Genomic DNA, 15,579 nt, shown 5'->3' with positions numbered 1-15,579 from the left:
TGGACTTGTTCACGTTTGGTTTTACCTTTCTCTGCCCCCTCAAGTCACTTTGAGACGGGAAGACACTGAAGGGGAAAAAAAGTCCCTTTTTCAGTGAGGGGGAGAGGTGACATCTCAGTGGTTGTGGCTTTCCAGTGGGAGAGCAGAAATATGTTATATTTCAAAGACAGTTCTAGGTGGTTCAAGGTAAAAGCTCAAACAAGCAGATGAGACTTCTGCAGACACTTGATTGTTGAAGGCTCGTGAGACCAACAGCACTGCATGGAAGGGCAGGGTTTGGCAGAACCAGAGCATGTTTGGATACTTAAGACCCTAACAAATAACATACTTATATAGCATTAAATATAGTGTTTCCAGAGCACTCGGGGTGATGCACAGCAGTACTGCAAACACTGTGAATACCCTGTTGGGGGAGGCCTCAATCCCAGCAAGATTACTAGAATGAATGTTCACCTTTTTGGCAAAGCCTCTTGTAATCAATAATAGAAAGCATGGTCTCTTTGGTAAGGAGAATATTATTCTAATCTTTCTTAAATTTCAGTTATACAAAACCTGGGGAAGTGGGTCTTTTTTTTAAGACCTAACCTGATTTCTCAACCTGGATCTGCCTGAACTGAGACTTGCGCCCACAGCCTCAGCTGAGTCCTCCTCAAACACTTGTGTGCTCCTGCCCCCAGGTATCACTGCGCTGAATCACACCAGCTCCTGCAAAAGAAAATTGGCAAAAATATGATGTCACCCTCCCTGTCCCACAGCCCATTCCTCCTCCTCTCTCACAGATTCTGACTTTATTCAGTTTTTTCATCTTCTAGCTCCCTCACTCACTTTAGTGACTCAAGCCTGTCACCTTCACACCCTCTCACCCTCTCCTGTGCTTTTCATGCCAGAGCCGGCGTGCCCCTCCCAGGGGTCCTCATCCCAGTCCCCTACACAGCCATCTGCTGCCACCAGCCCTGGCTCTGAGGCTCCTGCAGAGCTCCTGGGGCACATCAGCCACACCACCGATCTCCTGCTGGGACAAACCGGTTTGCAAACACCAGCTGAGCTCATATACTGACGGCTCACAAACCCATCCCTCTCCAGACCTTTTTCTTCTACCCAAATTCTGGTTGTCCTAATCCCTCCCCACAGATAATCACTCAGCTGATGCTGAAGCAGAGCAGAGCTGCTTCTCTCCAAACTCTGCCTCGCTCCTAGTCCTTAGCTTTAGTACAGAGCCCTCTCTGGGTTCTCCTGCTCAGGCCTAAAATTCTGGGTCTTTTTGTTGGTTTGGTTTTCTTTATACCATCCGTGAAGGCTGAACCTTTCCCTGTTCAGCCAAACTAAAATGCCCCGCCTGACCAGTCCCTGGCAATTAGACACTCGTTACGTTTCCAAACAAGGGCTTTCGTACAGTGCCTCGTGCTGCCAATGCCCTTTGCAAATCCCTTGTTATTTTCTTCCACTTTCTCCTGTCCCCACGGCTCCTGCACAGCCTGATGCAGTGCAAAGAGCTGGTGTGAAGACGTGGAAGAGGAAAGAGGGAACTTGCAAAGTCGTGAGGAGCCTGAAAAACATGAAGGAGCAGCTTCTGAAGTCCATGCACATCTGTGAGCACCCGCTCACTGTCTAACGGCTTCAGTTGTGGAGCGGGAGCAGCCCTTGTCGTGCTACGCATGAGGACGTTTCAGCCAATACTCCCTTACTGGCTTTATGCATAGTTAAGATTTCTATGTATTATGGTAACAATTATGATATTGGGCTAAATAACCCTAATTTTCTGTACATCATTCTCCAGAATTACCTCTCCTACTTGCCTCTATTCCCAGCAGAGCAAAACTAAAGGGCTTTGAATGGTCTTGCCTAGTGATATTCATATTTTTCTCATGAGTGCTGGCTTTATGCGGACCATGGCTAATCTCTGCAGAGGTATGGCTCTGACTAGTTCTTGGTCTTAAATTTTCCTTTAATGCACTGGTAATAGTTGATCTGTTTACAGCTGCTTCTTTTAAGACCTTGCCAGCATGTTTTTCAGAAGAAAATACTTGTTTGACAAAATAAATCATTAAAAATACTACTGCAAACACACAACTGCATGAACATAAGGGATTTGCTGCAGTTGAGCAAGAAAATAAGAAAAAAATCAGGGTTTAAAAGATAGATACAGGGGCCCCTTCCAGACTAGTTATTCTCTAACTGCAAAATCAGATTTTGCTACAAGGGCTGCCATGAAGCCGTAAGCACTAAGCACACAGCACCAAGGTTTTCATGCGGGCAAATAATGTCCAAGTATTGAGAGTTGGACTCGATAATCCTTATGGGTCCCTTCCAACCTGAGGTATTCTATGATTCTATGACTGATTAGGAAAGAGACTGTGTAAATCCTTTAAGGCATTATTAAAAATGCCTCTCCCCAGAAAGAGGGACTCCTGGTCAGCAGAAGTCCTGGGGAGGGACGGTGCACCACCAGCTCTGCAGACAGCTTCCCAGAGCCCCATTTATTCCACCAGCCTAGTATAAAAACAGGTTCTTTCCCCCTGATTTCTGCTACCTGGCTCTATTTGGCCTGAGCTACTGTCAAAGGCAAAGAAAACCCTTCACTTTATCTCCATGAGTCTCCATCTCTCACTGGCACAAAAAGTTATGACCAAGTTTCATTATATGCCATTTCAGATACACTAATTGACAGTCGAGGTCAAGATCCCACGCCTGCACCAAGGTAAATAAATGCTGTGCACTTGCTTACTTCAAGGAAATTGTATTTTCTGGTCAAAACCTGTTCAGAGATAGAAGTCTGTACCTCCTGTCTGTCACCGCCTGCTTTTACACTTGTTTTTAGACATAGAAGATCCCCTTGGTAGCTCATCTGCAGGTGGGCATCCAGTAGTGTCCTCAGGTTAAGCACAGGACAGATCTAATGTGACATTGCGGTTTCACAGAAATACAGCATCAGTTTGAATGATCAGAGCCATAGAAATACATACATTCAGGTGTGATTTCCTCAGTTTTGCTTATAATGGCAGAACTATATATATCTATATAAAAATGCATCTTCAGATAAACCTTCAGTTTTCTTTGCTACAGAAAACTTATGCTATGACTTCTGCACAGGTAAAAAGTTCTTTACAAGGAGAACAATGAGCATCTGAAAGCGTGTGTTTATTCACTGATCGGTAAGTAGTTATATCTGCAACTGATGCAATGTAGCTTCAGTTTTCCAACAGTAAACTTCAAGTAGTTTTATATCATTTGGGTGGGAAAATCATCTCTCTGATTTTCTTATATTTCAGTAAACTATGCATCTGTGTCCAAGAACTTTTCAGTACATTAATTCAGCAACAACAGAAAATATGTACAAAATTAGGGCATAGTTTTCGAAAACAGGCACCTAAAATGAAGTTTCTAGATCCATACTTAGTCACATGAATCTGATTTTCCAAACTACTAACCACGCGCCAGACTGCGCAGAATCTGATGGGAGCTCAGCACTTCTGAATGTTGCACGGCTCAGCGACAGAATCCAACTTTTTGACAGCCTTGTGGCAGAGACAGTTTTCTCAAGCTTCACAGATCATGAAAGGCCAAAACAACATGTCCTCAATTATCCACTCTGGAAAACAATCTTAATATTATCACTACTCCCTCTACCCTTAAACTGCCGCTGAAAAGTTTTGCTTTTACTTCACTTCTCTCCCTTTCCCCTAATATTTTAATCCTCTACTTCAGGTTTTTATCATACTAGCAACCCGATTTCAGTGGTGTTTTTTTGTGTACTGTGTCAGATTTTACTCTTTCCTATTTTGCTAGGGTGACTCACGTTACTACCTGCTCAGCAATTACAGCCTCAGAGGACACACCTTGTTCCGCCAAAACACTCAGGTTCAGTTTTGCGTCTGTACAAGGCTGATCTCTGTGACATAGCAAAGATTTAGATAAGGTTTAAAAAACTAATACAAAAATTAAAAACTGATTTCTGCCTTTGTCCAAATTAAGAACTTAGAGGAAAAAACATTCCTTAAAAGTATTAAATGCTAAACCCATGTAAGTTTAGAACATTACCTTGATTAAGTTATTTGTTCTTTCCATCAGGGAGTGGTTTGGATGAAGGCACAAAACGCCACCTTTGTCTAAGACTGATACAGTCTGTATTCTTAGGTGTATATTTTGACCAGCTGGAGTCAGAAGTTTGATCGCTGAAGCAAAAAATAATCTTTTTACTTGGAGTTGTGAGGGAGGATATAAAATTTTGACATCTCAACAAAGTGAAAATTTGAAGGAAAGGCCACCTTTCCCAGAACTAAGACCCTAATGAGAATACAGCAGTCTCTCCCTGATGGAATCTGTACATTCAGATGCCTCTATTTTGGCTTAGCTAAAGAGATTCCCTGGTCAATTTGGACTAAACAGAATTAAAGCAAATGTTCAGAGTATTTTGATCTGAAGTCAGGCTCAAGCTTAAAATGCTGAACCTTTCTTTCTAGACTGGCCATATATTCTCAAATGGATTGTGTAAAACAGCATCTCCTTCTTCCAAATCAATTGTTCACTCAAGTGATTCCCAGTCCAGGAGTGACTCCTAACAAGCCACATGCCCTGTTGTCACACCTGGAGTTTGCAGGATGGAGCTTGTTTGCATGTAAAATTTTTAATCCTCTGCTAAGATTAAAAATCCTAGGAGTGAATGCATCAGCTACTTGAGTAATCTCAGCACCATTACAACACTTGAAATAGAGAACTGAATATAAACAATTAAAATAGGGTCTATATAAGCAGGCAAGCTTTTCCCCAAACCAAGGGTATTGAAACCAACAGCCTATTCTTTAAGAAATGCAAAGGAGATGTTGAACTTCCAGCAGTTTCCAGACCAGGCTCTGGTCATAAGCACACCCTGATATCTGCGTTTCCCAGCAAGCCCAGCTGCTGCTCCTCCCTCTGCAGGCTGTCCCTGCCCTGTTCCCCTCTCTCCATTCCCTTATTCCCTTTCTCCTCATCAGCTCAGGGGCCTCCACTAGGCTCTGGCTTCCCAGCACAGCTTAGCCCCAGCTGACCAATGGGTTTCATCTTTTGGACACGTACCTCCTCCTAACCACTCTGCTCTCTCCTTCTGCCTGGCTCCCTCAGCTCTCCCATTTTTATTCCAGTTTTTCATTCTGCTTCATTTTTCTTCCTTTGTGCTCCTCATCCACAGTCCAAACACTTTCATCACAAATTTGCCTCTCTAGGTTTTTGATACAATCTTATTTCCTTCTCAAATCAGATCTCCAGTGCTGGGTCCCACTTCACCACAGACTCTTACCCTTAGTTTGGACGCCTTCTCCATAACTATGCTAGTATTTGAAATCATTGTCTAGTCCTTTCTGGCCTCTCAAGTCACCTACAGCATCCCTGCAAATCTAGTTTCCCTTGTCAGTTAAGGTGCACAGAGTTGATTCAGCCTTCCGTAAACCCAGACCATTAATGCATAAAGCCTTCAGGAAACTTCATTAATAAAAATTTGCATCTGGCCAACCAAGAAAAAAAAAAAACTCACGAGGATGACAAAAAGCACATTCACATCAATGTGAGCTCCAGACCCCAAGCCTCCGCTCCCAGCACAGGACTGCTGGATGGTCTCATTTCACACAGCTGCACACAAGGGCTTCTTTTCATTGGCGTCGTGCTCTGAAATGAACACATAGCTAAATTTGTTTAACCGTGGGGAGAGGAGAAAGATGACAAATACAAGCGGGAGAGGGGAGCCACGCAAAATTAATATTCAACTCCAAAGCAAATACCAAGCATGGCAAGTTTTGGTGGGAGCAGGTGGAACTGTGCCGTTAGCCACAGTGGGCAACAGGGCCTCAAGTAGCGTCAGGCAACATGATTAATTAGCAGTGCTGCCGTTCCAGCGTGTGGCAGGCGCCAGCCGCACTGAAAAAGTTTCCATTTTCAAAATAGTTCAAGCCAGAACTTCTTTTCTACTTGTTAGCTCACTTCTATTGTGCATGCCATCGCGGACACTTTGCTTCATTGACATTTAGCAGAAAGTCTGAATGATTAAATTCTGCCTTGAGCACTGAACCATTCTTCAAAAACTCCCCAAAATTATACAAGGAACTCAAGCTGCTAATTCAGGCACTTGGGTTAGACGCTGCAAATGCTCACTAGGCTCACCTCTTCACTAGTGAGAAATGGCACGTCCTGGTATTAATGAGCATTCTCACTCGGAGGACACTGCCAAGCAGCATCCACGGCGCACCTGCAAAAAGCTACATTTCTCCAGTGTGACGCCTCTCCAGTCACTGGTATGTTTTGACCAGGATTTACAGTCTGAATTAAATGGGATTTCCTCTGTAAGCTCCTGCAGATTACTTACTTTCTGAAAACTATGACCTGTGAGAGTTAGAAAAGGTAACAACACCGCTTCAAAATAGAGTATCACAACGCTGAATAATTTTTTGGTGACATAGTTTGGTCTCAACAGAGCATTAAATAAAATTTCTACACCAGTCTGAAGAGCACACTGTGATGCATGACAGCGCGGTTCTCCTGCACCTCTTCTCCAGGTTAGAACAGAGACATCCTACTGACACTGCTTATTTGGCACACTGTTTACTCTCAGGTTTTAAAAAAAAAAAAAGTCTAGGTTTCAACATATACTCATCTTCAAATCCCCTTCCCCCAAAATATGAACAGAAATGGCCTTTGGAAATGGTATGTAACTGAGGTCATTAGAAGATTTAGGGAGGTTAGAAGCATCACAAGTTTAAATCAGACTTGATTTAAGTCCCTCAATTAAAATCAACTAAACCCCAGTTTGGTGTCCTGTCCCAGTCCAGCCCTCACATCAGTTGTGCCACCTCATAACTTCAGTCTTTTATTTCTGGTCCATATCACCAGTGACACTGATTAATAATAGTTTTCCAGAGCACTAGCTCTTGAGGATTCAGAATGTGGCAATAAAGGAGCCTAAAGCACATTGAAGGAAAATACAGTATGCACAAAGCAGTGCTGTGCGCGCGGGTACTGGCCAGGCAGCGCTCCGCCTAGGCGTCCGACACCTGATGGCATGGCTTGCTACAACACCAAGCTTTGGGGGATTTAATTCAACATTGCAATGCTTTTAATAACACAGGTGCAACAAGCAAGCAACCTTTATTTTAACCTACAGAAAAATTCATGGTGGCGTTCCCACACCAGAGAAGCACTGCAATGCTTTTGCTGTATCCTATCTGTTTTAGACTTCATTTAAAATATTGATTTATAGAGAACTGTGAAAAGTTACATGGAGACTTTTGCATAATCTGCATGACAAAATGTAAATACAAAATTTTTCCTGCAAAGGTGGGGAAGACAGTATAAATGCAGATCTGAGCACCTTTTCTGTCTATATACTTTATTGGCAGCACGACTGACTGCACTACAGAAGTCCTGCTTTCAGGGACGGACTTGGTCTTCCTCCAGAAGAATGGTGCCCATCACTGCCCTGGAAATGAACTTTTTGAGTAGAAAAGAGTGGAAAGTGGATAGGAAGATCCTTGGACTAATAACAAAGTGAAACACTAAGATTAATACAACCTTAATGCAATACAGAAGAACAGCAACTTGAAAAAAAAAAATGTTGAATCTTTTAATGCGTTTTGAATCATAATGAAGAAAAACGTTTTACATCTAAAAACAAATTAGCAGAATAATAAAAAGTGGTTCACATAACTTATAAATTCCTTTTCCAAAAAAGGTGGTTTTCACAGATTTAGGCAACAAATAAGATGTTTCATTCTAGATCTTTCTGATTGTAAAGTATACACAAACTTTGTGAAAACTGACGTGCATTGCTTGAGAGAAAGACATACAAGCTTGATTTTGCCCGGTGATGAGTTCTCTGTGAAATTCTGCACAATACTGAAACTGTAACTGCAACTCTCCTCCATTTTATGAAATGCTGGACATTGTTCAGTGCTGAAAAACGCTCTTTAGAACATTTAAAGCCATGAAATGTTTTCCACCTATTTAGTCACTGTAGTATTATTCACTACCACTGCTCATGTGTGATTTGCTTCAAGGGGAATGGCAGCCTCGGCTTGACCTTCAGTACAGCATATAAAATTAAGCTAGTTAAGTGTTTAGCTGATTAAGTATTAGCCTGCTCATAAGAACATGGCTCTAGCACCTTGTTTGGTTGATTTTTTTCAATCATGTAATCATCCCATTCCTGGTGCCAGAGGATGGTCCCTCTGGTGATATAAAAAGTTTGCAGAAATTATGATTAAACTGCAGAGCCTAGTGGTCCTGTGTTACATATGTATTAGAGAAGCTTAAACAGACAATTTAGATTAGCAGGACCAAAAGCACTGACCCTCTTCCCCACCTCAGGTAATAAAAGGATAGTCATTATCATGATATGACATGCAGGCCACGCTGGAGAAACTGCTTCTCCTGACTGCAGAGACATTTTTATCTTTTTTTTTTTTTTTCCTCAAGCAGCATCAACCTGCGTCAAGTTGTCTCCATTGCCAACTAAAAGAAAAAGTGAGTCTTTTTTTCCTAAAGACTAAAATCTGCAATCCAACATCAAATGGCTTTACCCAAGAGTCAAAAACCCAGAAAAAAAAAAAAGGTGAAAATAAACTTTGACACCATCCTTTAACCCTCATTATCAGAAGATAACAAACTCTGTAGCTGCTTTCTCCAAACTCACTAGCTTTGGTATTTTAAGATTACTTCAGTACAACTGTGTATATAACTTGTATGTAAAATGAAAAAAAAAAAAAAATTAAAAAAGAACAATCAAAAAAAACCCAAGGTATCAAGCTCCTACAACGACATGTACTATAAAGATACTACATACATTCTCCATGAAATATCTTAAACTTCCTCAATGCTATGCTCCAAAACCATTTCTAGGACCCCAGTTTCCCTTTAATTACTCAATAATGCATTCACCATCCCATCCCATCGCACTCCAGTGCCATTATGTGTTAGTTAACAGGAGAACCAGTTAACACATCTGCCTTAACGTCATTATAAACGGTGCTGCAGAGGACATGAGCACAGCTATAGCTTCACGTGATCATGAGATAAAAAGTTCCTAATACTTCTCTTATGCCAACCCACCATAAATTCCATGATTCCGCACCCTTGGCTTCCCCTCTCCCTCCACCTTATACTGTGATATGTCAGACAGTTAGGGGCAATGTCTCCCTTTAGCTAAAAAGAAGTGTCTGTCTGAAGCAAGTGTTTTTGTTCTTTCGAAGATGTCAGCTGCCACCTGCATTTACTTCTATGATCAGCAGTTGTATGTATATAACACCTCACTGCCAGTGCATAAAAGGCTAACATAAAAGGCTAAGCACAGTGAGGAGCAAAACCAGAGTAAGAGCATTTGGGAGAAAGAAGGGTGACCCATGTTAATTACCCTCTTTTGGAACAGAATAGGGACTGCAGCAGCCCTTGCCACAGCTGAGAACAGAAAGGCGACAGATGACATTTACTTATCGTATTGCTCCATTAGCTTTAAGTGTTAATTATCTTAAGGACCACATTAAGTATGATTGTCTTTCCTCTCATGTCAGAGATAGTACTTCAGCCAGACCAAAAGTGCTTTTTTCTAGGCTACAGAGAGATTCAATGCATCTTGACCAACATTCATTTTTGAGGTAGTACCATTTACTTTGTATTGCTGGCTCAAAATAAAAATATGGGAAGTGAACACAATTAAAAGCATGCTCACTGTAGGAATATTAAAAAAAAACCACCAACAACCAAACAACAAAAAAACCAACCCCCAAAAAACCTATTTCCTTTCTGGGCAGATCACCAAAAAGAAGCAATCCTTCTTACAAATATCAGCTCACATTCACTGGTAAAGTCAAACTTTCATTAATGGTTTATAACAATAGCTATAAACTAAAGTGCTTCAAAATTTGCTTGACTAGATTTCAGTGATTATAATCATAATATTCTGGATTTTTGCTAGTATGAAGTGTCATGAGATTTTAGAATCACTTTATATAAGAAGGGCAGAATGAGTATTTTTCTTTTTCAAAAGAAAAAGTACAAAAAGCATTCCAAATAAACCTGGCAGCCTATACTCACTACAAGTTGCTTGCATTTTCCTTCTCAAATCTACTATTTCTCCAGTAACTGGAATAAAAATGCAGTTGAAGTTGCAGTATACTGCAGCACTAAAAAAAGTTCTCCAAATCAGATGCAAACAGGAAAATGTTTACAATCATACAACTAGTGAAATTCACACTTCATTTCAAAGTTTTAGCCCTGCAGATTCTTTTTAACACAAGGCAGATATGTAGAGTCATGGAAAAACATAACAGACTGCTATACACTCTCTACACTAATTACGTAAGTTTCACATTTGTCACAAATGTAATGCCCTACTGTGTATCTATTAAATGCTAAATAACTTATGAACATTTATGTGCTCTATGCAACAGTGAACATATTGACCAGTGGATGCCAAAATATAAAAGTTCATACACAAGACAAACTAATTTTAAAAGAAAAAAAATCACATTATCTGTACAATTCATGCAAACTGTGCACAATGTGGTAACAAGAACAACATTTGCTGAAGTCTCCACCTAAGGAAGAGCTTTTTCAGTGACAGCAGACCAGTGTTCAGGAAAGTCTGCGGAAGTGTAGAAGTCCACAGCAACATAAAACGCAGAAATTCTTCCAGCATTTCATTTTTCTTGTAACAAAGCAGGGATGTTGATGTTCCAACCAATCGCCTGACGATCAAATCCACATGTGAAGAGGTTACATATCGGATGGTCCTCGCTCCATGCTGAGCAGCAGACCATTCTCCTGTGGCCCTGCGACAGTTCAGGAGACAGCAGTATTACTTACGACATATTCTGAAAGCTTCTACATCAACAAGTTAGCGCGACTCAAAATGCACACTGGATAATGCTCACATTAGTTTTTCCAAACAGTACTTGAGAATCCTAAAGGTCATCGTTACTTTCACTGACAAGGTAAAAATCCTTGTAACAATGAGACTCCTTAACACCAGCACAGGATCCACGACAGAAGCATACAGACTGGTGCATCAGAACTACTGAGTTTTCCAAGGTATGTTTGCTATCTAATTACATTTGATTTACAAAAGCAAATCAAATTTGGATTTTAGCATTTTTTTTTCTAAAAGCAATCTTAAAATACGCAACTACTTGCTGGCAACTACTTTGTTATAAACCTGCAAGATTAAGCATCTATCACATTCATAATTCAGAAGGGATAATATTACAGCAGGAGGAATGTCATACTGAGCAAAGCAATGCCTTATCTGTTGTTCAACTCCAATAGTAACAAAAATGCCCCAAGGAGGATTCTGACCAACACTTAAGTTTGTTTTTTTTTTTAAAAAAAAAGTGCAATGATTTCAATAGTGTCAGCCTGAACAGAAATATTAAGGAAGAAGAAAAAAAAAAAAAGAAAAATCAAGGCTATAGACCAAAAAAACCCACCTAAACTAGAAAAAGACTAAAAAACACTAACGTCTTAAAACCCCTTCCTAAGTCCTGTCAAGAGCTGCTGAATCCACCCAAAAAAGCTTGGTGAAGAGGCATAATCCAATTAATTGCACTTAGTCTAACTTGCTCCATTAGTGATGCTCGCCATGCTGAATAGCACCACAAAACTTGATGGCTGCGGCAAGGATGGTTTAGTACTTGGTACCAAATACCAACAATTTGTGTGCATAAGCATGGAAGGAAAAAATAATTTATCACCAAAGCATACAAGGGGAGCTCACAAAACTGACCCCACTTTTCTCCTTTTATGTTTCTTATATAACAAATTAAACAGTGTAACTGAAAAAAAAAAAAACAAAAACAAAAAACAAACAAAAAAACCCAAACAAACAAACAAAAACAACCCCCAAACATCAGACCTCATAGTGCATCACTTCTCTGACATGATCCACATCAAGACATTAAAACACGTTTGAAATGCTCTTACACATTTTTTCCATTTCATAGAGAAGACAGACATTAGTTTCATTTTAGTAAGGAGAAAAATGATGATGAAATCCAGTTGAAACATCTTTTCCAGTTCCAATAAAAAAATTCAAAATATGTTACTTCCACGTTGATCATTTTCAATAACTAACAACAACAGATTTGTCCAGCTTTTAAGTTAGAGACACCAAATCCTAGTCTTAACCTTGTACAAAAGAACAGACATACTTTAAGGCTATAAATACTCAGTTACCTGTCTATTACTGCGAGGAAGGCGTGCTAATCGCACTCCTGACATGTCAAATAATCTAACCTGTCGGTTGTCATGTGGAAGGGCGATAATTCTTTGGCCCACACACACGTTAATCCTGCACAAAAGGGACAAAAGTAGGTTATGTACAAAACAGCGAGCCTGGCAAATGGAACTTGACAGTACAAGTTTAAGCTTATGAGAAGTGATACAGCTGAATTTTTCCTGATTAGAATTCACAAGTGAAAAAAGAAAAAATATTACAACATTAAGGTGTTTCTTATTGTACTAGATGCTCAAAAAGCCTTAACATCTTCATTCTGTATTAAAAAAATCTCAGAATATGATTTATTTATTGAAAATTAATGTTGACCACACCTGGATTTTATAAAACCACTTCAGACCTTTTTCAAAATCTCATAAATCTCAACTTTAATTTTAGTGACTAACATTAAATGTCTATTCAGTGAATTAACAGAATAGACTATTTCAGCTGGAAGGGACCTACAACGATCATCTAGTCCAACTGCCTGACCACTTCAGGGCTGACCACAACTTAGAGCATGTTATTAAGGGCACTGTCCAAATGCCTCTTAAACACTGACAGGCTTGAGGAATCGACCACCTCTCTAGGAAGTGTTTGAGCGCTCTCTTGGTAAAGAAATGCTTCCTAATGCCCAGTCTAAACCTCCCCAGTACAGCTTTGAACCATTCCCATGCATGAAAGAATAAAGAATTAATTAAGAAAACTAAAATTAACAAGAATAGTAACTCAGAGATCCGCTTACCTATTGACTGCAGAATCTGTACGGATTGTTGCAATAGGAGACCTCATGTTTTTCAAATCCCAAACTTTTACAGTACGGTCATCGCTACCAGAAACAACATTGTCTCCCACAGTGAAAACTGCAGATGTCACAGTGCTAAAAGAATTAAGAGTAAAAAGAAAGGCATCAACCTCTAAAGATCTTTATTAAACTAGTATCCGATTTAAAGTTCTATTTTTTGTTCCCATGTTTCCTTTAAACATATGTAATTTGCCTTTTTTTAAAAAAAAACAAAGTAACCCAAAATATTAAAACTCCAAGTGGGTATTTAGAATAAAAAAAAAGAAAAAGAGTCTTACAAAAAGCTGTGTCACTTAAGGTATATAGGGCTTGACTGGCCCAAGCAGTAAGAAAAGAAGGCCAACAGTGGAGAGTCCCTCTGGAGGCATCTCTCATATTCCACTGATCCTAATATGAGCTAAAAGTGTCCGTCAATTTACTTTTTAAGTTCTGTATTAATGTCCAGTAGACTTATCAGACAACCAACTGAATCAGCAGCATACAGTACAATCCTTTCTCTCAAGTATTTTGAGACCAGTAGTCAAGTTTTTGCACTTTCCATCCAAAGACTTCTGCAGAACTATTTCAGGTATTTGTCATTCACAGCACAGACTGAGGAGATCCAAAATCCCTATCTGAAATGTAGGTAAAGCTGTTTTGTACATACACCTAGATATGCTGTAATACATACACAGAGCTTCCAGTATAACTCCACTAGCAATAGCTACAGCAATCTAATAATTTCTAATTGTGATTTCTATTCCTATTTTACAAGTAGCTAAATTCTGAGAGTCAGATTAAAAAAAGCCAAGTAGTAATAGTAAGAAGAATGGCCAGGCAGTTCCTCAAATTTTACCCATTAGGTCTATAAATGCACAAGGGCAGCCAGAGAAAGACCCCCAAGAATACTTCTAGTAGTTGGAAGTGCAACATATTACTTTCAGAAGAGATTATATACAGGATTTTATTTTAGAATTTTATTCTCTTTGTATTTTATACTTTCAGAGAACAGTATATACTGCTGAGCTCAAATGAACAGTTCTTACAATGAGCTGATTTTTAAAAAATCTTTTACGTATTATTTCATATTAACCAATTAAAGCTTTTGTACTACTATTTTAATTTTAGTACTGCATGAATTCCCAACTCAAAACCAGTTATTTTCTGCCCACACAATGTACTAACAAAGCATTTTTGTCTCTCCCTAAAATCATTAGGGAAGGCTTCTCAACTCTGTTTCTACAGATTTGACTTAATGACCTATCTTGTAACTTGGGTCATGCACATCAATTTCTTAGAATTTAGTAATTTTAATTTAGGTTGTCAGTTGCTACTGTCACTTTGGTTGTTCTGCAGAAATTTGAATTCATGTCCTATCCAAGCTGCTGATTGAGATTAGCACTAGCCAGGTCACAATGGACCAGTTTATGCAAGCCTCTTAATTTAAATTGACACCAAATTAAGTTTTAATTAGGATGAAGGCCCAACTTTATTCATGATACCAAGTTTCCTAATGCATTATTAGAGTGCAGCTAAGCTACCAGGGAGATGATCACAATAAGAACCAAGAGGTCTTCGCCTAATCTTCTGGACCTTATGAACCAAAAGTCAAAAAGTTAAAACATACATGAGGGCCACAACTGATGAGTCTCTTTCATCAGGCACCTTCACATTTGGGAAGAAAACTCATTCACGCAGCCAAGTTACTGCAGAATAGGGTTGGTATGTCCTTAGCACCGAACTTGTCTTCCACCAGCCTGACCTCCATTAAACTTACCAACGTCTGCATTTCTCTCCTCAAGAGTTCTTTATAGAAGCTGCAAAATACTCCAGCAAAATGTTTCAGATTTTCACTGAACTCTACACTGCTGTAGCACATTTAAACAACGTTTCTAAGTTTAAAATTTGTGATTGAATCTCCATACTTTGCACGCACATTGGAAGACTTCCTTGTACACAACAGTATAAGGAATTCAAATCATAGAAAAGCTCCAGGTGAGCAAATATACAGCATTTTAGTATTCTGCTGCCAACACACAAATCTGATCTGTTTTCCCATCATACATTTTGTTCCAATTACAGTTGGAATATGTTGTGAAACTGTCTTAAAATAACCCTCCAATTTTGGATGCTTTTTTTCACAACTTTAAACAGCTTTCCAGCTTCTTTGATCTCATATTCGCTCTCCTTTATCACTTATCACTGTCAAACATAGTTAAGTTTCTTTGGCCACATAAAGTTCTCTCATTCTTAGATTTATAATTTTCAAATGAAAACATTCAAAACTAACGCCATGCAAACAGAACATCAACTCTAGGTTAGTTCGACCCTTTACTGCTCCTGTAAAAACAAAAAGACTCAAAACCAAAACCCTTTTCTGTACCATTTTCAGTTTAACTATTCATTCAGATAGTACTGGGTACACTAAGAAAAGGTTTGTAAAATAAAAATGCAACGAAATTCTGCTGTAGCTCTCTCTGGCGACTGGGCAAGTGATAGAAAGGCAAAAGGAAGGCTACCAGGCTCTTTTCAGTGACATCTTTAAAGGCATTTAGTGGTCTTAGTC

General features: G+C 39.5%; 1 protein-coding gene across 2 annotated transcripts in view; it reads right to left on the bottom strand.

Moving 5' to 3' along the window:
* Window positions 1–7,568: 7,568 nt before the first annotated feature.
* The window catches only part of WDR37 (WD repeat domain 37), a 50,284-nt gene continuing 42,273 nt past the window's right edge, over window positions 7,569–15,579 (bottom strand). For both annotated transcript variants that reach the window (XM_075082405.1, XM_075082406.1), the window contains 3 exons: window positions 12,975–13,109; window positions 12,190–12,304; window positions 7,569–10,790 (listed from right to left, as the gene is read on the bottom strand). In XM_075082405.1, coding sequence (XP_074938506.1) covers window positions 10,659–10,790; window positions 12,190–12,304; window positions 12,975–13,109 — 382 coding nt within the window. In that variant the 3' untranslated portion in view covers window positions 7,569–10,658. The remainder of the gene's footprint in view (window positions 10,791–12,189; window positions 12,305–12,974; window positions 13,110–15,579) is intronic.

The sequence above is a fragment of the Phalacrocorax aristotelis genome, chromosome 2 (assembly GCF_949628215.1).
Source record: "Phalacrocorax aristotelis chromosome 2, bGulAri2.1, whole genome shotgun sequence".
NCBI classification, from domain to species: Eukaryota; Metazoa; Chordata; class Aves; order Suliformes; family Phalacrocoracidae; genus Phalacrocorax; species Phalacrocorax aristotelis.
The sequence above is the reverse complement of the archived record's forward strand: the minus strand, read 5'-3'. Positions and strand labels throughout refer to the sequence as shown.